This window comes from Penicillium mononematosum (genome assembly GCF_028829835.1).
Source record: "Penicillium mononematosum strain IBT 11891 chromosome Unknown utg000005l:1.0-9366267.0:1.0-9372171.0, whole genome shotgun sequence".
Classification (NCBI taxonomy): Eukaryota; Fungi; Ascomycota; class Eurotiomycetes; order Eurotiales; family Aspergillaceae; genus Penicillium; species Penicillium mononematosum.
The window spans coordinates 7,673,933-7,696,810 of record NW_026643275.1 but is presented as its reverse complement, the minus strand read 5'-3'; the positions used below and the strand labels follow the sequence as shown (position 1 = coordinate 7,696,810).

At 49.9% G+C, this 22,878-nt stretch overlaps 8 protein-coding genes across 8 annotated transcripts; 5 read left to right on the top strand and 3 right to left on the bottom strand.

Moving 5' to 3' along the window:
* Positions 1–497: 497 nt before the first annotated feature.
* N7519_011127 (uncharacterized protein) lies at positions 498–2,035 on the top strand (the record flags this gene model as incomplete). The annotated part of the gene is made up of 2 exons (XM_057297900.1): positions 498–991; positions 1,051–2,035. 2 exons carry the CDS (start codon positions 498–500, stop codon positions 2,033–2,035), a joined length of 1,479 nt encoding a protein of 492 aa, XP_057145782.1.
* Positions 2,036–2,445: 410 nt separating this feature from the next.
* On the bottom strand, positions 2,446–4,883 carry N7519_011126 (uncharacterized protein; the record flags this gene model as incomplete). Its single annotated transcript, XM_057297899.1, has 2 exons — positions 2,446–2,542; positions 2,614–4,883. The coding sequence occupies 2 exons, from the start codon at positions 4,881–4,883 to the stop codon at positions 2,446–2,448; spliced, it is 2,367 nt and encodes a 788-aa protein (XP_057145781.1).
* Positions 4,884–5,312: 429 nt separating this feature from the next.
* On the top strand, positions 5,313–6,362 carry N7519_011125 (uncharacterized protein; the record flags this gene model as incomplete). Its single annotated transcript, XM_057297898.1, has 1 exon — positions 5,313–6,362. The coding sequence occupies one exon, from the start codon at positions 5,313–5,315 to the stop codon at positions 6,360–6,362; it is 1,050 nt and encodes a 349-aa protein (XP_057145780.1).
* Positions 6,363–6,943: 581 nt separating this feature from the next.
* Positions 6,944–11,089, bottom strand: atg11 (autophagy protein ATG11; the record flags this gene model as incomplete). The annotated part of the gene is made up of 3 exons (XM_057297897.1): positions 10,958–11,089; positions 10,745–10,856; positions 6,944–10,681 (listed from the first exon to the last, which is right to left on the bottom strand). The coding sequence occupies exons 1-3, from the start codon at positions 11,023–11,025 to the stop codon at positions 6,944–6,946; spliced, it is 3,918 nt and encodes a 1,305-aa protein (XP_057145779.1). The 5' UTR covers positions 11,026–11,089.
* A 188-nt stretch (positions 11,090–11,277) lies between these two features.
* On the top strand, positions 11,278–12,141 carry N7519_011123 (centromere protein H; the record flags this gene model as incomplete). Its single annotated transcript, XM_057297896.1, has 3 exons — positions 11,278–11,455; positions 11,546–11,717; positions 11,775–12,141. 3 exons carry the CDS (start codon positions 11,278–11,280, stop codon positions 12,139–12,141), a joined length of 717 nt encoding a protein of 238 aa, XP_057145778.1.
* A 2,671-nt stretch (positions 12,142–14,812) lies between these two features.
* nhp6 (high-mobility group nucleosome-binding protein) lies at positions 14,813–15,267 on the top strand (the record flags this gene model as incomplete). The annotated part of the gene is made up of 3 exons (XM_057297895.1): positions 14,813–14,904; positions 14,960–15,055; positions 15,107–15,267. The coding sequence occupies exons 1-3, from the start codon at positions 14,835–14,837 to the stop codon at positions 15,265–15,267; spliced, it is 327 nt and encodes a 108-aa protein (XP_057145777.1). The 5' UTR covers positions 14,813–14,834.
* A 3,378-nt stretch (positions 15,268–18,645) lies between these two features.
* On the top strand, positions 18,646–20,757 carry N7519_011121 (uncharacterized protein; the record flags this gene model as incomplete). The annotated part of the gene is made up of 8 exons (XM_057297894.1): positions 18,646–19,064; positions 19,129–19,653; positions 19,841–20,073; positions 20,145–20,256; positions 20,310–20,414; positions 20,473–20,554; positions 20,613–20,655; positions 20,717–20,757. 8 exons carry the CDS (start codon positions 18,646–18,648, stop codon positions 20,755–20,757), a joined length of 1,560 nt encoding a protein of 519 aa, XP_057145776.1.
* A 624-nt stretch (positions 20,758–21,381) lies between these two features.
* On the bottom strand, positions 21,382–22,638 carry N7519_011120 (CCDC174 family protein; the record flags this gene model as incomplete). Its single annotated transcript, XM_057297893.1, has 1 exon — positions 21,382–22,638. One exon carries the CDS (start codon positions 22,636–22,638, stop codon positions 21,382–21,384), a length of 1,257 nt encoding a protein of 418 aa, XP_057145775.1.
* Positions 22,639–22,878: the final 240 nt, after the last annotated feature.

The following is a 22,878-nucleotide window of genomic DNA, read 5'->3' as shown; positions in this document are numbered from 1 at the left end:
GCTTCCAACCTTGTTAGCAGAAGTTACGGAGGTACAGTGATATGGTAGATGAAGACCGGACTGTGTGCCCATTTACCCTTCGATGACAACCTTGGAAGTATTGTCCACGGTTGTATAAAAATTTTTCTCAGCCAATGCTACGACATCAACTGTTCAAGGCTATTCCACCTGTGTAGGCAGTCTATAATGACCGACCTAAGCTGATGGCTTGACAGTATTGATAAACTAGACGATCTGCACTACATGGCAACCCCTCATGATATATACCAATGATACTAATTAGACCAATCTGAGACATCGAAGCAACTCAGAATTAGGGCTTGTGGGGTAATACTCCACGGCCCGGACCTCGGCACTGACGCCACTCAGGCACTAAATCCTGTTTAGCATCTTCCGAGGTTGAGATTTTAAGGTCTTGTGGTCTTAAGATTTTCTTCTTCTCTTCTCCATTCTCATTATTTGCAGGAGCCAGCGCTCTACGTCGCTCCCTACGTACCATGAGTTCGCTGAGGGAACCTCTCGGCCTCTTAAAGGCGCTGCTGGCCCGCATTCCGCTGATCCTCAAGACCATCCTCCTGCATGGCATTCAAATGTCCCCCGTCAAGGGAAAACAGGACATGCGCACCGAATTAACAGTCGCCATTATTCGCTCCTTCATGGCAACAAAAGCTCCACTCGGCAAAACCCAGAAGCAAGGGATACGCGACCCTGGAGTCAAGGGCCCCATGTGGGTGTCCAAGGTGACCCTCCCGCAGCCCGAGGTCGACGTGCGCGACGCAGTACTACGCGCAATCGAAGATCTTAAGACTGGCGATGAGGCATACGATATCCCCGCAACTGTCGCCGTCGAAGCCGAATGGACCGGCTACCGCGCCGGTGTTGGAAAGAAAACACCAGAGCCCGATATCTCGGAAGAGGAGAAATACTACAAGCTGCGTGAGGAATCGCCATCTGATATGACGATCTTGTATTTCCACGGAGGAGCCTATTTGTGAGTGTGACTCGATCCTCTAACAACAGTGCACATAGCTGACGCATCTATTAAAAAAGCCTTTTGGATCCTTGCAGCCACCGCGTCCCCGTCGCACACCTGTCCCACCTAACCGGTGCCCCCGTTTTCTCCGTGCGATATCGCCTCGCTCCTCAAAACCCATTCCCAGCTGCCCTTGTCGACGCCTTAACAGCATACCTCTCACTCCTCCACCCACCTCCAGGCTCCCTCCACAAAGCCGTGCCAGCCAGCAAAATCGTATTCGCTGGCGATTCCGCCGGCGGGAACCTGTCACTGGTCCTCCTCCAGACACTGTTGACACTCAACCGCGCATCCCGCACAATCCGCTTCCACGGTGAGGATGTGCCCATCGAACTACCCGCAGGCGTCGCTACCATCTCCCCATGGTGCGACGTGACGCGCTCCATGCCGTCTACCAGCAGCAACGCACACCTCGATTACCTCGAGGCACCGACTGGGCCTTCCAACGACCCAGCTGTCAAGACTCCGTTCACCCCGCTCCCTTTCGCGCCAGACGATATCTGGCCCACGTCCCCGCCTCGCGCTGACGTCTACTGCAACGCCAGCATGCTGACCCACCCATTGGTGTCTCCGCTCGCTGCCCCGGCTGATATCTGGAAGAATGCACCGCCTATCTGGATCTCGACTGGCGAGGAAGGCCTCACAGATGAGGGTCTTATTCTAGCGCGCCGCATCTACCAGGCCGGTGTGCCCGTCGTTGCAGAGATGTTCGAGGGTATGCCGCACTGCCACGGTATACTTATGATGGACAGGCCAGCAAGCCATCGTTTCTTTGAGGGCTTTGCTGGGTTCTGTCGTGATGCTGTTGCCGGGCGGGTCGTGTCAACGGGGTACCTCACCTGGTTAGGTTTCAAGCTGCAGTTGACAAAGGAGATCCCGATTGAAAAGGCCTGCGAAATCAGCGATGAGCAGGTTGAGGCTCTCATGCAGAGAATGACTGCTTGGAAGTTGGAGGGAGAGATCGAATTACAGAAGCAATGGCGTGCGACAGCGCGGTTGTGAGTCGTTGTGTATGGTTTTTTCTCCACATTTCGCATCATACCCTATTTGTACATATGTATTTTTAATGATTCTCATGACAAACCGGTTCTGTTATGGATGAGCGATAGCCCTGGGGCCAGTCTCGCTACATTTTTACTTGTTAGGCATTGATATAGTTACATGTATCTAGAAGACTATAAATACTCGATCACTTTCTTAGAAAAACGGTCTCTGCAGCAACGAATTGCTACCCGGATTGTATTAGATACCTAGGTAGTAGCCCAGACCATGCTGAATTAGAACCATGCTAAGGAATGAGTCCAAGTCATATGAGCGAAAGGAACTACCGAGAGCCACCGAAAAGCTATCCATCTGATTCGGAACGAAACGCTGGACAAACGTCGCGGGAATTTGTAGAACAACCCTGAAAACTAAAGATATTCATCGTTGTCCATTGCATCCTCCTCCGACAGCCGGTCATTGTCCCACATCTGCGGGGGCGGGGGCGAGCTGACCAGACAGGCTGCACTGGTTGCACAGGCTGTGTATAGTGGACCTGCGGTGGTTGAGGTACAATGTTTTCAGGCGTGGGGGCTGACAGCCAAGGGAACGCAACTGGCGTTCCGTTGATGCGGATTTCGCCAATGATATTTCCAAGCTCCGGCGCGTCATCCACGTAGCCATCCGAAAGACCCATCAATTGCGCCACAAGCCGAGAGAAGGCAACGCAGATAGCGAAAATGGGCGTGACTATAACCGAAAGGTGTGACCAGCGCCACAACATTGTGACAGTTACCCAGGGGTATACAGGCGCATCGGGCTGCAGGCAGTAGCCTTCGCAGCTTTCGGATATTTCAGGATGGCTATACTGGTCCCACATCAGACATTCGATGATATACCACGAGAGTGAGATGATGATGAACCAGCCGAGCTTGGTGGGCCGAAGGCGCTGGGATCGCGGGCTCCGCTTCCACAGCCGAGGAAGAGGTATCGCGGCGTAGACTCGTCCATCAGATTGTGTGCCACAGCCTTTGCAGGATTCGCCTGTGTGCAAGTGTGATGACAGCGGGTTCTTCTTGGTTGAAGAATTTGCTTGCGATACTATTGCGGTGTCCCGTGTAACGTGATCTTCCAGCCCGTCAAGCCCTTTCTTGACTTCGTCGATATGTCTCATTAGAGAGTTGAGCTTGACATTCAATGAATCTAAGTCAACCACATCATGTCCTTTTGAATCGGCATTTTCGAGCTGGGCGAGGACGGCCTTTTTGTAAGCTTCGTCATCTTCCTCAGCCTTGGTTTCACCTGCGCCGGCGTCCATAAATGCTTGAAGTGACTCGATGGTGTCATCTCCGAACTCGACGTCTTTGCCGGAGCTTGCATCCTCAATGACTGTCTCTAAGGCACTTTTAGGTAGAATGGGCCGCATCAACAGGGGTCTTGACTCCTTCCCAGGAAGTGGTCCAGGAAGGGGCTCTTTCTCGGCAGCCTGCGCGGGCTTCGGTTCTTCCGTTTTCGATTTGACATCCGTTGGTTTCGTAGGGGGTGCAATATCCTTTGGTTCATTCATTATGCGCGGAGGGACGATGTCTTTCGTCAGATCATCGGGTAGCTCGACCTTGTCAGCAACCCGCTGGGTCATAGGAGTATCGATCCACGCGCCAGTTACCCGAGGTGTTTTATCATAAATTTTGCTTTCAAACAGTTTGACTGGCTCGGGGGTTTGGGCTTGATCAATTTTGGGACTTTCGGTCCTGGAAAGTTTGCGTAGTAGATCCCTAGAGTCTCGCTTGCTTGGGCTGGGCCTCGCAAACGACGAGTTTTTGAACACTGTGATAGGGGAATTGGGAATCGGCTCGCCGCCACTAGTGGGTGAAATCAGCTTTGGGCCAGACTGTGCTTCCCCGAAGTCCTCTTGCGTTGACTGCATATGCGGATTGGCAGAGCGTTCTTCAAGAGCGCTTCTAGCAGAAAGTGTGCTCCGCGCTGGAGAACCAGGAGAGGCACGTGTAGGCTTGTGTTCCCGGGTTTCTGTAATAGTTGGCGACCAGCGCCGACGCGCTTTCTCCTCTTCTTCTGCCGAGACACTGCGCTGGGTGGGTTTTCTCTCCCATTCTTGTCGGTGACCAGCGCGGAAACCCCAACCAGTGGGTATATTCGGCGAAGGAAGGCCGGTCCTGTCAGTCTCTGGCACAGGGTGTTCCTCCACAACCTTATCTTCCATCCGTCTTCTTAGATTATCCGCCGTCAAGGCATCCCGTCCGACCTGAGCCCTGCTGAACACCGGCGAGCGTTGGCCCGTGACACGCTTTAATCGCTCTTCGTCCTTGGTATAGTCCCTGCTCTTGCGGGCTCGATGATCGCCGAGTTCATCGCCAAAACCAGCGTCGGAAAAGGGTCGTCCATTGGCAGATTCTCTGCCGTTGTTTGTGTCCTTTGCTCGGGAGGATGAGTGCCGACTTCGGCTTCCGGAGCGTGCGCTGTACTGCGGTTCCCAGTCATAATCGCGCACGAGATCGGCTAAAGCGTCATCTTCATCGATACGCCTATATGCGTCTTCGAGTTCTTTGGGAGGAGGAGAAGTCTGGGATATTGGCGACAACGCGTTAATCGGCTGCCGCTTCGACCGCGGGCTTGGGCTTGTCACGTAGTTGTATTCTTCGTCATATGTGGCGGACATTGCGTGTTTTGATGCGTCTCGATACGCATCGGCTAGAGATCTTGGGCGAATAGCGTGTCGTGGATGCGGACCATCTTCTTGAGGGGGTGATGGGAGCTTCGTAGGTATATTGTAATGATCGAATTTCGGGGCGCGTCGGAAAGATGACCGCTGTCTGTCTCGCGAACCTCGATTGTTTTTATCGAATGACATGACCGAAATACCCCTTGCAGCCTGCAGAGGGTTTACATGTAGGAAAGTTAGGGGAAAAGGGGAAAGACGCTAAGACGCGGTTCTCCTGCGCTGAAGAAATGACGGAGGTAAATACTACGCTCTCATTCCCCAATCTGGTTAGCCCGTCTGAATTCCTCCCGCATTACGTCGACTCCTTCAACCACCAACAACTGGTCTTCTCAACTTGTCTTTTACTCATATCTGTTCTTGAGACTTTGTCAGGAGAGAATTCACAACCTCGTGATGCTCAAATGACCCTCATCTTGCCTTGACATGTGACACGTTCACTCGCCCTATCCTCCAAAGCTTCGATAAATGCAACAAGACTCGCGTTCCAAACACTTGAACAAGCTTTAACTCAGATAATATCCAGCGATTTGAGGGAATACATATATATCAACCCCTACCATGGCGAAATCATCACGGCGCTCAGGTCGTGGCAAGACGCCAACGTCCTCCGGAGCCTCAACACCAAGCTCCGCATCCTCAGGCCCGATCCCTCCATTCACGAAAGTCCCAGAAGCCTTGAAGTCATTCGTCGAACCACTCTCTCCCGACGAAGTATACCTAGTCCACATCGACATCACAGCAGAGGAACTGAAGCGGCAGACCTTCACCGTACCCCTCATCCTCAACCTGGTAGTAGCTGCTGTGATTGGCCTACGGGTGTACATGGGAATCAGCACATATCCAGCCCTCTTGGGAACGCTGATCGGGCTTCAAAGTTCCATGACCGTGGACACGGCAGCTACCCCGTGGACAGAAGCGGTCCAAATCATCCTGCGGCGGACTGGAACTATATGCATCGACTACTTCCTCGTGACCCTGTTGTGGTCGTGGCCTGTTAATTTCGTCAGAGGGCCCGTGCGCTGGCGACGCGCCGTCGGTTTCCGTGAGCGGGAGGTCATAGTTCGCCGCAGTAACCGCAGCTGGAGCAAGGAGCTCGAGCGTAACAGGTGGATCCGCGAAGATGAGGCGCGTCGCGATAAGATCGTCGCCGCTGTGACTCCCGAGCGAATCGGAAAGACTGGTTACTTGCTCGTGGACGAAGACTGGAATTTAGACTATGAGGCTATGATCCGCGCTCATGCTCTGGTTGATCGCACTCGGAGAGGCGATGGTGTGCAGATAGATGAATTCCGCACTGCCGTGCTGGTTAACACCGATGCTGATGGTTGGCTGATCTGGCGTGTTGGGGATGAGAATACCCCCAGTGGCCAAAAGCGATCCGTCCAGCGCGATCAGATCCTTGCCTTCAAGGAGAAGTTGGCTGAAATGGGTGAGGATCTCTTCCTCCGTTGGGTCGAGCTGATCCAATGGGAGAGCTCGCAGCCTGGTGGCTTCACCGCGGAACGGCAACGGTCTGCAATGTTACAAGCGAAGCAGATGTTCGAAGATGAGAATGTGGATTTCAGTCAATTCTGGGACGACATGGGCGGCATGGAAGGATTAGACTAGTGATTTATCTTTTCTTGATCATACTAATCACATTTCCTTTACAAGTTCACCTTAATTTCAGCTTACTCCCTATGTAAATTGCTCTCTGTACATGATTGTTCTTGAAGTATGGTTCATAAAGCTTGACCAGGCACCTCGTACCCTACGCCACTTCAAGTAGATGGATATATATTCAAGTGTAGATTGCATTGTTGGGTATCTGGACTAAATCAATGTCAAAAGCAAATGGGACGTGTATGGATCCACTAAGGGAACAAGCCAAAAAATAACAAAAATGGAATAATGCAACGCACTAATACGCCGGAGCTTGTTAGAAAAAAGACGAAGAGAAGAAAACAGTCTATGATGCGCCACCCTCGAGTCGATAATCAAGAGACCACAACTTCTCCCACGGGCGAGATCGGCCATTGTGTCGACGATCAGAAGTCAATCGAGAGGGAGAAGAAGCGGTGCCACTTATGTTTGGTTGAGCCGGTGCAGAAAGAGAATCCTAAGCCAAAGAAAACCGTTAGCACCTGATACTAGATCATACGAAAACAGACCCGGAAAAGACGGAAGATAAATAAGTCAATCCCTACTTTTCACGGGCCAGAGAGCAGGTCACGGCGAACCTCGTCGAAGATCGGAGCAGCCTCTCGGGGCTGCGAGCCGGTATCAGCTTCGGCGGGGCGTACAAGATCAACCGTGGATTCGACGGCGTGCTGCGACGGCGTGGGAGTGCCCCGCTTAGAAGTCGAGCTCTCACGGCGGCTATCAAGGCTCCTGGATAGGGTTTTGGCAATGGCGCCCTCGTCCGTACCACGTTTGAGGCGGATGCTACCCTTGGCATCAACGTGCGCCGATGCAACTGTGCTCTTCGCTATGCCCGGTGTGGCAGGCGCACCGGGCTTCTCTTCTACGGCCTCGAGGAGATACCAACGGAGGCCGTCTGAAAGCTCGAATGGATTCTCGTCGTCTAGAGAGGCGCCGTCGCTGGCGTCTCCGAGGGACCGACGGTCTGGCGCGACACCGTTCATTGACTTGGACAGATCTACAACCCGTTCCTCAATCTTGGTGATGCGGGCGAGAAGCCAGTCTCGAGCTTGTAGTTTGTGCGAATCTTGCTCGCGGAGGAAATAGTGCGGCGCACCCACGTTGAAGGCTGCCCAGGAGCGAATTGCCTGATTCCGAGTTGGAAGGAAGAGAGCAAGGTCGCCTTCTTTGAACGATCTGTAGGCAATCTTGTCATGAGCCTCACTCTGAACTCGATGGTACTTTTCACGATAGCCTCGAGCTTCCTTTTGCCATTTTCGCGCTAGGACTTCGATGTCCTTGACGCGTTTGACAACAACATCACCAAATATAGCCACGTCGAACTGAGCTAGACTTTCCATGAAAGCCGAAAATTTGGTCTCTTCATCCTCCATGCTTTCGGCTTGCATCCAGTCCAGAAGCGCTCTGTCCGGTTTCAGGGATACAATACCTGACTGGGCAAGGCTTTCACCCAGCCCCGACGATGCACTGAGCTTCGAAGCACGCTGGACAAGGAGCTGACCGTCTTGCTGAATGATGGTGAAACCCAATTGCTCGAGCATCCGACCCAGCTTTTCAACCTGCGCAAAGAGTCGATTTGAAAGCTCGAGGGACTTTGTACCCCGAGCTTCCAGCCGCGCCACAGCCTGCTCCTCGGTCTCCGAAGTGGCCCCTGCCTTTCTCTCCCATTCCGCAGCCTGGTCTTTCAAATTTCGAGCTTCGCTTTCAGCTTCAGCCAGTTTCCGTGACAGATCCGCCTGTTTCCGTTCCTCTTCGGCGATCTGTTCACGCAGTGCTTCGGAGCCACTCTCTCCGGCAGTCATTTGAGAGTGCAAGGAACTGAACTTAGATCGCTCTTTGTCCAGTTCACTGGTCAACTCCTCCACCTTTGATAGCGCGCTTGAGAGCTCCTCAGTTAGTTGCGACAATTCGGCCTTGCACTCGTCGAAGCTCTTTGTCCGCTCTTCTGCCTCCGACTCAAATTTCGAAATTTGTTCTTCAAGGGTCTTGTTTTCAGCCATTGCCTGGGCTGCGCTAGATTCCGTGCTCTTGGCGTGGATCGTCAGGCCCTCAGAGAGAACCTCAATGGCTTTGATGATGTCGGGAAGTTCAGCAGGCACAATGCCCCCGGGCGAGAGGTTCATGAAAATAGCTTGGAGGGCTTGATAACTTTCCTGATGCTTTTGCTCGAACTCCGCTTGTCGGTGCTCAAAATCATCAACCTTAGCTTGTAGAGTTTCTTCTCGCTCTTGCCGAGTTTGAATCTGTGCATTAAGATCAATGATTTTCTGTGCATCGTCGGCGGAGTTGGCGTGGGCATTTTTAAGGTCGACTTCGAGCTGGTGCATCCGATCATCAATCTCTTGTCTTCCATGCTCTCTGCTATCCATAAGTCGATCTAGTTCTTCTTCCATTTCCTCCGTACGAAGTCTGAACTTCTTTAACTCCGAGTCCAGATATCGGCGCTCATCTTCGAATTCGCGTTGGCGCGCTTCAAGGTTGCCTATGAGGTCCTTTTTGGTGGATTGGGCTTCTTGGAACTTGTCAGAGTTTGTTTGCCGCTCGGCGTGAGCTTCCTTGTGGAGTCGCTGGACCGCATCTCTCTCGGCCGCCAACTCTGCTTCGAGCGAAACGATGCGCTGGATGAGTGCTTTGTCTTCGGCAGACTGAGTCGCTGAGACCCGCCTTGAAGAGACGGATGACCGTCTAGATAGTGCGTCAGGGTGTGGAGACGCAGGTGAACCTGGGAAGTCTGGGCCGAAGTTGCCGCTCGGTGGCCGGCTGAGCTGGCTTTGACGATGCAAAAGGTCTTCCAACTTCCGGACACGACTGTCAGACCCCTTGAGCCTTTCTTCCAGCTTTGTCTTTTCTTCTTGTAAGCTACGGACGGAGTCATCAGCACGTAATATAGAGCTCCGGCTCATGTCAAATACACTGCCTTGTTTGAATGCTTTGGCCCGTCGTCTTTGCTGTCGAGTGGGTGCGTCCAGCTCCTTGAGTTGCTGGGTGAGCTCTTCCGCTATGTTGGTCAAGGAATGAGTGGTCTTTAAATCGTCGATGTAATACTCAATCTCTTTCCGAGCTACTTCAGGCCATTCCTCATCCTGACCTTGAAGGTTGACTTCGATTCCCGGCGTAGTGGAGTCAGTCACAGTCACGAAGTCTCCCATGTTTTTAAGCCATTTCTTTCTGCGGCGTTGCTCCTCATCTCTCAAAACTGCCATCTCCTCGGCCAGCGTCAGGGAATCAGTCTTGATCTTATCACTCCATTCTCGCCGCCGCACTGATTCGATAAGAATCGACCCGTATACCATTGGCATCTGAAAGACAGAGTAGATAATCTCAAAGGCATTACTTCCCACGTCCAGATTGACCATTCGTGCATGGGCGTCAGCAAGTCTAGACTCAAGGGAGGAAATCGTGCGCATATGCTCAATGGCCGCTTTCTCTGCGGCCCCCCGGCGCTGCACAGCGTGCTCCAGCGCAGCTTGGATCTCAGTGCTGATCTCCGCCAGCGATGGAAGAAGGTCCTGGGTATGGCTCAATGCGAGTCTTGATATATTGGCCAAGGTTTTCTGGTTGTTCGGCAAGCCGAGGACATGCTCATAGTCAGATCCGATCTTCTTCGCGATAGTCTCCACTTCTTCCAGCAGCCCACCCACCCCATCGGAATTTGAGGCAAGGGTCTCGTCCACCAGACGTTGAGTGTCCGAGGCGATGTCACCGATTGTCTTCTCAATGTCATGGACATTACCAGCAAAGGCCGATGATGCAGTCGCTGCCTCTGATCCAGCCCGATGAACCTCCCCTACGTCGACAAAGTCACGCAGCGTTCCGGTTGGTCGATCCTTGTCCATTTTGGGCGTGGACGGACGTCCAAGAAGAGGGAAATCTTTACGTGCCGGAATATTGTCCAGTGTGGAAAGCGCTCGTTGCCAGCCATCTAAAGCAGCCCGCTGCTCTTCTAAAAGGCTATTCGCCCATGACTGTGCCTCTTGGAACCGATGCTCTAGGTTACCCACGTGAGACTTGAGGTTCTCCAGAGCCACGCCCACCGCGCGATTTATCACATCGGTGCGCTCGTTATGTTCTCGGAGGTTCTTATCAATCGACCCACAGCGACTGGACAAGTCCAGTGCCCAGTTGCGCCGTGTCATATAAAGGTTCCGCCATGCTTGCAGGTCATTCAGGTCTTTGAGGGTCGCTGGGGGGCTACCGGGTCGGAATGGTTCAGGAGGAGGTAGTTCCGGAAATTGGACGTCGCCTGGTTCACTGACGTATTGTCGGTCATATACAAAGATCTCGTTCTGCGATGGTTGCTTACGAGTTAGCTTGTTTCCAGGTCATGGGTTGATATGATAATGCCCCACCTCTGTAGCGAGCGTTTGGACTTTGACATTCTTTCCCCGGGCGGTCATCAATATTTGCCGCGCAGGTGGAATAGATGTATTGCGAACGATCCATGACTTCAAAGCATCGGGACTATAGAGATTGGACGGGCGTCAGCTAGAGTTTGGATAGGTCCATTCAAATATAGATAAACAGATGGTAGAAATCATCGAATAGAGATAGTGGAAACCTACGAGGCAAATGCCACTGGATCAGCCAGGAAATGCTCCCCAGTGTGAGCAATGTAGATGTGCAACGACATTACCCCCCTCGGCACCAGGCGAGCTTAGATGCTCAGTAAGAGAGAAAAGTGAGAAATATTGCTCAAAGAAGGAGATACATGTAAGGGAAAAAAGAAATGAATCACAGTCTTGAAGCCCCCGATCAGGCTGGTCAAGACGTTGAAAGGTTGCTCCGCAACCTCGTGTGGCCGGGGAAGCTCGCCCACCGCCTCCGGTCTCATCTTCATATCACCAGATACGCCCGCGTTCATGGGATCTACATATGTACATCCATGGCTGCAAAACATGGCCAGTCGCTGCCTCACCTGCAATCTGGTGAGGTGACTCTACTAGATTATTCTGCAGACGACCCTCGCGATGTCTTGACTCTATCGGATAAAGAGGCCTTGGTGCTGCAGCTCTACAACCAAGTACAGGAACAACAATTAGAAAAGGCATTTCTCGAACAAGGTGAGTCTGATAAAAGCTTCGCTATGCCTTTTTTTTTCCCTCTTTGCTTTTTTGTCTGTCCCCTTTTCCTAATCGCTTTCATCCTATTAGAACTAGAATCATTTTCGGGCTCAGATCCCGAAGAACAGCTCGCAATCGCGGAACGTGAGCTCCTGGAGGCACGATCCACTTATACAGTCAGGAGGAAGGCTATTCGCACCATCCTCATGACTGACCCTATTCTCAAAGCCGTTCATCTGAAGGCTGCCACCCCTGCTGAGAGGTACGTACCCACGAAAACCCCATGAGTTAGACCCAAGTCTAATGAAGGTATACATAGAGCCCTTCTTTGTCTGGTAAATCGTCGCGATGTCCTTGCACTTGCACATGAGAATCTTGCATCGGCACATGACTTGGTTCTGAGGCAACTCTCAAATCTGGAAGTAAAGAATCTACAGATCAATCGCGAAAACCAGGAACTGGTGCGCCAGTTATTAGAGCTCACAAAAGAAGATTCATCATGGAGAGAGAAGCTTGAAGACCCTGAGCTGCTATCCCAACTGGACAGTCTTGAAACAGATTTAAAGGCGCGCAAAGCTCAGTGGGAGACTATGAAGTCCATTGCAAGTGCAGTGGTTGTTGCCAGTGGATTAAATTGGGCCGATGACGACATGTTGCGCGCGTTGGTGCTGGATGAAAGTGACTGATGTTTTTCTTTTGACGCGTTTCCGATCTTTTTCCCCCCCTCAAATTCCCCTAACTGTACATGTATGGAGTACTTAGGAGCACAGGCGCTATACGAAAATACCCCAAGTCTCCGGAACATTCGAATTCTATTCTTAAGAGGAAAAAAAAATAAAAAGGGATTGATAATTTTAGACGGAATAATGTGGATAGGACAATATTACAACAGGACAAGAGTCCATAACAGCAATAATGACGGCTATACACAGCGGTGTACAGTATGTACTTTAGTCGCATCTTAGAAGTAAGGGCTTTATTGTCGGATAAACGCATAACTAGCACAGTCTAATCAGGTACAGATGATTTACCAAACATTTGAATGATTTGAAGTTCATAATACAGACGCGAACTCTATGACGCTTTCCTGTCGGAAGGCGTGGAACTGTACGGAGTACGGACATTACAGGTGGATTAGCCCTTACACTGCCCCAGTACTGTACTGCAGTACCAACGGTATGTGTACGGAGTAAACAAAAGGGACTTCTCTGCTGCACAGAATGTTCATCGGTGGTCTATGCGCTTTTATGAAGACAATCTCTGTGGAGTACCGACTTTTGCTTTTGATCTGTCAATCTTTCAATATGTAGCAAGATGCCATCCAACTCGTCTGCACCATCCATGGATGGTATCTGCAGATAAATAAGCAAGAGGGGTAGGAGCTACCTAGGGAGATAGAATATCCATAGTCATAACAAAAAAAGACATCTATTCTGAATTTAGCTTGTGATAATGGTGTGATCCGGCTCTGTAAGGAAGGAGTCTAACCTTCTAACTATTCTACCTAGGTAAGCCGTTTCACTTTGTAACCTATCAGTCGTGGATAATCCTCGGGCTAAGAAAACAGCGATAACCCTATGCCATATTCGTTCATGCTTATGAGTGCTCTGGAGCACCCGTGGACGTATCCCCCTTTATCAACAGGGTAATCAATGTCAATACTTCCCTAAGTTCCTAGGTACCTGCCCAGCCGTGTTTCCAATTGGGGTTACGCTAAAAGGGTACGCCACGCTTATGATTTGAGCAACCATGCGCCCTTGCCTGAAGATGATAGTTGAAGTCTGTACTCACACTGTTATGTACGCACCTCTAGTCACGCTTTGCATGATAATTAGGGTTTGCACTATTACACAGAATTCCTAACCTAATGATAATCACACTGGTTTTGACACCGAGAGCTTATGTAGACCTTGTTTTCTAAATTCCTATTTTACCAGCTAGAGGGATAATGACACCAATGATAGTGGACTGGGACCTTTTTTTTCCCCCCTAGGACCGCGAAGGTACCCCATACAAGTCAATATGTACATGTGCCTACGCATGACCTGGCGACTCGCGACCAAAGTCATTATACGGAGTACGCTATACCAGATGGAAGTAAGTCCTTAATGCTGAGTGTCTGTTCACAAGGAACCCCGAAACTGAATACGTTATGAAATGTTTGATTTGTTATTTCTAGCTCCTCCTCTTAAACGGGGGTTTCTAGAATCTCTGACATACATCGTAGCCTGCTTACAACAACTACAAAAACAACGTGAGCTAAATGAGCATCGTTGCCTGTCATATTATTCAATAGAAAAAATGTTGCAATATAACTGATAACAATATTGAAATTCAATGGCAAACACCTCGTAATGACAGGTATGAGGTACTTGCGGAGCAAATGCTTTTATTATGGTGGTACCGCGTATCGTATACCTGTACGTTTGCGCGGTTTATTAATATGACGGAGCGCAATCCACAAGTCCCAAGTGCCGGAATGATCTCGTTTCATAACGCCGTATCGAATTCCCTCTCATACAACATCCCACAAAGACCTGCCTTGGAGAAAAAAAAAATCAAAAAGTAAGTGCATGAATATATTAGCAAACGATAGTCATGGAATCATTGGTAATTTAAGGAAATAATACGTAAATTTCGAGGAATCAGTGATAAATAATATGGTGGACACTGTAAATTACAAGTAATAACCATACAATTTCTCTCAGCCAGTCAGCGAAACCAGCGAAACCGTGCTTGCCTTTCCCTTACTGTGGCCCCCCTCTCTTTGCTACTACTACGGCCCTCCCCCCCTCTACTCTTCTCTTCTCTTACTATCTTCCTACACTACCAGCTCCCCCATACAAACTCGCTCCCATACAAAAAAAGGTACTGCATATCAACGAGTATATACACTTTGGCGCATTTCCACCACCACCACCACATTCCTCTTTTTTCTCCAGTTCTTTTCGTCCTTGGATTCATTTATTTTCACCTCATTCCATGTCTTCTTTTTTTCCAATTTGCGCCGACCTTGCGGTCGCGCGCATCTCAATCTATGTTTTTGTCCACTCAACTAACATGGAAACATATAGTTCCTTTTCTTCAACATATTCAAATTCGTGATCTTCGAATTCATGTGAGTTGATCTTATCCCTATCATCTTGAAGCTCTGTTTCCCTCGGTCGCAAGTGATTTAGTTGCGCGCAACGCGTCTACCTAGGTAGCAAACACACGCGTCTGCCCTTCTCCCCTCTCACCTACACTCCGATTTCTTTATATTACATGTCAATTGCGTCTACAACCCTTCACTTGACCCAATTGCCCAATTCATTTCTCCTGCAATACACCCGTTGTGGCAAAACCCCTTGGGAATCACATCTAACCTTCATCAGTCATCATGCCTAAGGAAAGCACCACCAAGTCTACCCGCAAGGCTCCCGAGAAGCGCGTCCAGCGCCGCAAGAAGGGTAAGTCAATAAGAAAGTAAGCTGCTTGTCCTCAGCTTGTACTAATTTACTTTAGACCCCAACGCGCCTAAGCGCGGTCTGTCCGCCTACATGTTCTTCGCCAACGACAACCGCGACAAGGTTCGCGAGGAGAACCCCGGCATCAGCTTCGGTCAGTGAATTGATTCTCCAGCTTCATGGTGCATATCTAACATCCCTACAGGCCAGGTTGGCAAGCAGCTTGGTGACAAGTGGAAGGCTCTGAGCGAGACTGACCGCAAGCCCTACGATGACAAAGCTGCCGCTGACAAGAAGCGCTACGAAGAGGAGAAGGCCGCCTACCTCGCCAAGGCCGAGGAAGAGGAAGAGGAAGAATCCTCTTAAGTGCCCTCTTAATCTCACTTCGTCTTTTGCCTCTGGGCGTTTGTGTTTCTCTAATGGTTCTCTGATTTTTTTTCGGACGGTTTCATGCACGGTTTCTGGGTTTGGAGGACGGCTGGGGTTTACTTGCTTCTGAACTGTTCCTCTTTGCTCTTATCGAGGGTATTAAGTTATCAATGGGAAATCTCAACCTTTTAAATTAGTGCCAAGACTTCTTCCAAGTAGCTTGAAATCATAATAAGAACAGCAAGAAAAGCGTTGGCAATGTCCCTTGGTAGTGGGGATGATTCGAAGCAAGCTTCAGCCTGTTGTGCAAGGCGGTGTTGCGCGCCCTCTTCAGATTGATCTCACTCTAGCTCCGATTTTGACTGAGAGCCTCGGGGAAGCTTCGGGAGCTCTCCAGGGCTGAGCTTTTTTGCCCCGCAAAACAGGGGACTTACCGCCTGCGTCATTCACCGCCCCAGTAATCCGGGGTCGAAGCTCGAAGCTTAACCTTGAGTTTGTTTCAAAATGTTGTGAGGACCCGGGGATCTTCTAACAGTCCATCCGATGACAGTGAGCTTTTCATCAGAGGGTCTAAACTCGGTTCAATGCGGAAATCAATGAAAGTCAGCCTGAGCCATCACAGGACGTTGTCCACTGCAATGAACTGGAAGCCTGCAGCTATCTGGAGCTTGATCGTGAAACCCCGACCCTGAACCCTCGAGCCCTCGCACTAAAGGTGCAAACGTTTGACATTGGTGAGCGCATTTGGATGAATAGCATGGGTTTCTTAGGGCTAGCGAACGCGCGCGCCATGCTTATGCGATATGCGCGGAGTCCGACGATACGATATACGACATGACACGGTGCGGCGATACGGCGGGATACAATCACACGTTATGGACACGATGATACCAGCGCTATAATAACACAGGACGTTTACAGTTAGGGCTCACGATGCGATGAGAAGACAGTAGGGCGACAATACGATGATACGATGATACGGTTCACCACGACACCGGGCTTATACAGTGATTCAGCATATGAGCGCAAGACACCTAAAGGACGTTTATAAGTTAGGGTTCACGGGGAGATGAGAAAACAGCGGGGCGACAATACGATGATACGATAATACGGTCTCACCACGACACTGGGTTCACAGAGTGATAGAGCATATCAGTGCAAGATACACATATGGCGCGTTTACAATTAGGGATCACGATACGGTGACAAGACAGCAGGGCGACAATACGTGATAGCGACAATACGATGATACGGTCTCACCACGACACTGGGCTCACAGAGTGCTTCAGCATATCAGCGCAAGACACACAGGACGTTTACAATTAGGGCTCACGATGCGATGAGAAGACAGCAGCGATGGCGACAATACGATGGCACGGTCTCACCACGACACTAGGCTCGCGGGGATGATTCAACAATACTAGCGTCAGACACTGAGTTGATTATACGGGGCCTTGAATCGGGAAGGCACCGGCGAACAGGCAAGCTTTAACGATGTGTTTGCAGAAGAGCATCGTACGTTTGGACCTGATGGGTTTTATGCATGTTGACGATTGTCTAAGCAAGAGCTAGATAGTTGTCTTCAAACCCGGTGTTCTGCGGCACATTGACGCCCTCTCGCGGATATGTCCACACAGTTCCAATCAGCACCATATGCTAAATCTGAGGCTCCTCGATGCGTTGATAGCTTTTGATGGGCTCCTGAGCGGAAGCTCCACCATCGCAGTGGTCCAAGCCATGTTGATATTGTATTGGTGTGTATCTATTCACTCTTGAACGGGGCTTTGCTGGACTTGTCGACGCATATGCGCGAGCATTGTGCATTTAGGACAATCCCGATCTTGTTGTTCTGGTCCTTGGTTCATCGTTTGTTAGGGCATATGCGTCAGCATAACAAGCGTGCGATACGTGTTTACTCAACGAGCGGCACACCTAAATACATTTGATTTGTTTGATTTTATACTCTACCAGACTGGTCTTCTGTAAACGCTTTCTATTCACCCAGTACTACTACTGGTAGTTCTGCAGTTATAGTGAGTAAATCGGATATGAAAATTCCGTTAGATGGGACTGATGATCCCGGTGCAGTTGGAAAACTACAATATCCATAGACCAGTGTAAGTCATATGCAACTATCCGTGGACTTATTCCGATATTATAGGATTATGCAGCCAGCCTATGTGGATCTTCCTTCGAGGGTCAACTTCGCTCAGTATGGTTTCCGGAGTGACAGACTTGGCCCCAAATAGCTCTAATAAGCCAATTTACGCGAGTCATGTTGAGATTGATGTTCTAGCCCGTTCTAAATTCAAGCTTTGCATATCTATACATCGCGCACGTACTAATTGTTCCGCATTTTCTATACTTGAGATGCATGGTGTGTTGTTACACGAATGCAATGCAACCCGGGTAGAGGAGATTTGTGGCGACTGTATATCTTATAGTTGCCAGCTGGCTCAGATTTTAAGTATCCTGGATGTAATAGTTAGAATTCAATAACAGAGAAAATTAACGCCAAGACAGTACATTCTATTAGAGTGTGGACTGAGGTGGCTGTTTCAAAATATCTGCTACAGCAACACTATAGACTTTGGGTTGTCGAGTATAAAAGTCCAGAAAGGAGTACATTCAGTCGGAGACCTCACACTCGAGGCGAATCAATCAACCTATAATATTCGCTTCTCAGTACTCGTGGATACTCCACTTTATAACCTATTCCATCTGAATGGTTTCCTCCTCGACTCATGCAATATATGTTGTACACAGTTTGCACGTGGAAGCGTTCAAATCAAGCAACCAAGATCTATCTACTCTCTGTACTTGTACCTAAACGCTTTAACCTATGATTGGTCTGACTGAAGGGGGCTATAAGACAGAGCAGTTCTCCACATTTAGGGCGGAAATACTTGGTGAACCATGGAAATCCGAGTCAACCGAAGCTTATACTGCTTATACTAGGTAGCTTATCCTATGTTAATATAAGCTTATATCTGGTATACACCTTCTCTATATCAACAAGTCAACAAGCGGTCTATTGTGAACGGGAGATGACGAAGAGAGGACCCCACCACCTGGGCAAGCCCCGCCATTCGCGCGTGAACACGTCAGGTCTTGGACGCAAGGGAGAACCCTGTCGGGAGAGCCTCATGGGCCCTTTTTTTTTTTCTTTTTCCTTTTTTTTCCCCTCTTTATCTCAAGGGCTTTTTCGTCTTTGTTAAATAATCTTAATTGTCCGCATGTGAGCCTATTGGCCTATTTAGTTCCTAATTTTTTTTTTCCTAGCCCCTCTCCCATAGCCCTCCCCACCATATCCCTTCCCCCTCCCAAAAATAAAAAAAACCCCCAAACTTATGGCCTAACCCTCCGGACTATAAGATGGCTCAGGCTCTGCGCGCATCTCGCCAGAGCGCCGACGACGTGGCGGCTGGCTTCTATGTATTCCGAGAGCCTCTTCCAGAACATGTGGGCGATATCACCTCGCTCATGTCCGAGTTATACGCAATCAGCTCAGCCTTGTCCACCTTGGAGCATCTAGCTGAAGATCCACGAAAACGCCGTTATTTTGAGTTGATCAAGCCCGATTTGAATGTGGTGCAAGCCAGCTTCGCATATACCATCGAGGATATCGGCGATATTTTCCGAGGTCTCGATGGCGCTGATGCTAGCCCAGCAAGATACAAGCGCATATGGGTAATTTTGAGCCGGTTCTTTTGGGATCAATCAAATTACACCCTGGCCACCCGCCTAGCCAAGTATAAGACCGTCTTTAAAGAGTTCATTGACTTGGTAAGAAAGTAGGTGCTCCGCAAAGACGCCCAGTAGAAAAAGCGCATGCGTATGCTTATTTCATGTTATTAGTGATCACTACACCTCCTCGCTCCTCGTGGGTCTCGTCAATGGCTTCAAGACTCTGCTCTCGATTCAAGATAGCCGGTTTGCTGCTCGCTTTGAAGGCATGACACTCCGCCCAGATGACTCGCCTCCCGGCTACCGCGCGAGTACCCCGAGCCCGGTGTGGGAGCCTCCAGTTAGGGAGCCTCCGGTGAGGGAGCCTCCGGTTAGGGAGCCTCCGGTTAGGGAACGCCCTCTGTGGGAACGTCCGCAGAGAGAGCGTCCGGTGAGTGACCGGAACACACGACGGCGGAGGTCATACGAGCGCACTCGACCGCCGCATTTGTCTCCGCCGCCGATGTCGCCTTCATCGGCCACTTCTTCGGATTTTCCGCCGTCTGTACCGGATATCCCGCTCTCGCCACTTACTTCTGCATCTGCAACGACGACTACTAGTCACTCGACCAGCCCTGATATTATCAAAGACCACTGGGCTAAGGATACATTCGGGTCTAGTAGTACCAGCACTCCTCTGCCATCTGTGAGAGAAAGGTGAGATATAGATAGCTTGGCTTGCTTTTTGGGATTTTGCTAACATATCTGGCAATAGGTCGTGCTGCTGTGGGGAACCTTATCCAGGCATTAAACAATCAATTAAAGACAAGGGCTTTGAGGAGCTCCTCCAATTGCAAGTCGAGATATCTAACCCTCTTTGAGCATGTGTTCTAACTCAGTATAGATCCCTGAATGACGAGACCGATATGCGCGTGTCCTTCTACCTAAGAAGATCAGACTACCGCGTCCGCATCCTTTGCAAAGAACCCCACCGGACGGGTCCTAGTGACTACTACTGCCTGCCACTTAATTTACTGGAGATCTTACGAGATGGCTCTTGTCTCCGACTATGCAGGCGGCGGAATCGCGGGACAGAGCTTGTTTTATGGACGAAATTGAAGTTCACCACGTTGGAAGGTCAGCAATGCCCATCTGAAGCTCTGCCTTGGCTGGTGAAGTAACAACGCTTACATCTCTCAATTTTACAGATCTGGTGCTATTCCATAACACATTCCTTGCATTGCGCTCTCAGGATGCAGGCCACCCTATCGGAGAAATTCTAGACCACGAGCTGGCACACGAACGGGAACTCTTTGCAGCGTGAGTCTATACCAAGAAGATGAACTAAGTGCCGAATAGCTGACATCCTCTAGCACAATCAGGGAAGATGGATATACACACGCGCTGCGCATATACAAAGATAGGGTGACTGGAGCCATAAGACTCCAGTCATCGGTCCACGAGGGCGAGATGAAACAGTATGTCAAGTATCGATTTTCCGAGCCAAACATTAAATTCTAATAACAATAACCGCAGCACACCTGTCTGGACTGCGTTCGTTACTCACAACCTCGGGAAACGCAGCTGGCTCAAGTCATACGATTCCCGGACGGTGATTGTGCGCGATATCAAACCTGTGATATTTATGTCTATGGATGATTATAACCCCCCCGCAGACATCGCAGGGACATCATGTCGTGGAGTTCGAAAAGCCTCGTGGTAAGTGGTTAGACTGGAACCAGGTCTCGAGTTATTGCTGACTGACTGGACTTTGATCTAGATGCGAGGGATTTCCTGGAAATCCTGGATGAGCTGGGTTGAGCTGGGTTGAGCTAGGGTACGGACTGTGGGACTTGCTTATAATTGGAATCTCTGTTCTGACATGATGAGTGATGAGTTATGTTGATATGACTGTGATGATTCAAGATTTCCACTTTTAGTAATGGTAGCCCTTCTCGTTATTAACGCTCTGTACATATGTAACGACCGTGGACAGACTGATGGACGAGGAGGCCTTGGAAGCGGTCTTAAATGCCCCGGAGGATGATTACAAACGGGATTCATCACAATGTGTAGCTGTTTCAGTTTTCACTGGGATATGTATTATTCTCGTTGCCCCAAGATTGAGAAGCATATACATGTATATGGAAATTAACCTTCTACACTTTAAGTCCTCTATTACCATCTATGTTATACAATGAGCTTGACATATCGAGCTAAAATACTCTATTTTTGGATATGCTCGGACACCTTAAAATACACCTACAGACGGATAGACTAAGCTCAATAAAGCTCCCTTTTTGGAAGTAAAAGTGCAACATAACTAATGAGGGGGTATCACACATACAAAAGAAAACGCAAAGAAGGCAGAAAGCAAGTTGTCAATCAAAGCGCGTGCAGATGCAATGAAAAGGTGATGAGACGTCACTTGGCTACCGCGAAACACTAGGGAAAATAGCCTAGGAAGGTTTCCTCCTTTTCCTCCTTTGCAGTGTCCTTGTCCTTTGCAGAGTCAGCAATATCGTATGGAGGATAAACCATGGCGATATATCGTCGCGCCAGTGGGCATGTAGTCCAGTCATATGGAGGGTCGGTCTCAGGATACAACCATTTCGTGGGGGGTGGTTTAGGTGGAGGTGTCTCTTTTGGCTTAGGGTTGCGTTCAGCTTCAAGGTCCTCTAGGCGCCATTTCTCCTTGTTCTCGTCGTAGATTCTCTGGATTTCTTTGCGTCGCCACTCTATGTGAGCATTGCGCTCAGCCATCCGCTCCTCGTCAGTTTTCCGCTTGAGTATAGTCTCCTCTCGCAGAATTCGGAGTTCTTCCATCTGCTGCTTGCGCTCCTCCTCGTCTGTGGAAAAGTTATAGAATCCAGTTCCACGGTTGCGAACCTCTGTCTCGGCATTGTAATGCTTATTCTCTGGCGGGGTAGGCGAGCGGTCACGACGAGCAGCGAGATTGGACATATGCGTCGCGATTTTGGCATCGGGATTGAAGGCTTCCGTCTGAATGGTCTCTCCGTAGATTAAGTTGTCGGGACGAGCAGGGCGCCAGCGTTCCCGGGCAGCTCGGGCACCTGCTTCTTCATCCTTGGCGCGAGAAGCTTCGGCGGCTTCGCGGCGAGTGCCACGGCGAGAACGGCCAAATTCGTCTTCGTAGGAAATAATCGACGCGTTGTCATCGTCGGACTCATCTTGTTTGATCGCCTCCTCGTTTGCGTGCTTGAGATCAAAATCAACCAATACGTCTTTCTCCTTGCGTCGTAGTCGGGCCAGGTAGGCGTCCGGGTCGGATGGATCGACCGGCATGTCGTCATCATCACTGTCACCGGCGAGATGTAGTCCCTTCTTCATATCCTCGTAAAGGCGCGCTTTTTCTTGCATGCGGCGTTGAGACCGGCCTAGCGTGTTGGCGTCGACTGAGCCAATGTCTTGAGTGCTCCTGTGGACTTGCTTGACGGCCCTGTTGTCATCTGCGAGATCGGCAGCTGCACGCTTCTGAGTGCCTTTATTGTGTTTTGAAAAAATATCTGACTTCGGATTCTTGGAGGGACGGTGGCGCCCACGCGACGGAGCGGAGGCCGCATCTTGGGCGATGAGTGAAGAAAGCTGAGAGGTGAAAGCAAGGTTGGAGGAAGTGGTCTGTTCAGTTTTGATCTTTTTTGAACGGGGTTGCCCGTAGAGGGAGTCCTGATCAGCAGGCATGATGATGTGAATGGCACGGCTTGTGTAATGTCGAGAAGCAACTTCCAAGGTTGCAAGTTTCACGGAAGCTCTACGTCCTACAATGCCACCGGCTTATCGATAAGCCCGGCGGCCAATATACACCGCCAAACCTTGGAAATCATTTTCTGTCACTATTGATGACTAAGGCCGATATTCGGGGCAGCCCCGCGCCCCCACTACTCAGGTGAATCGATCGCGTCGTGACTCAATTGATCATTC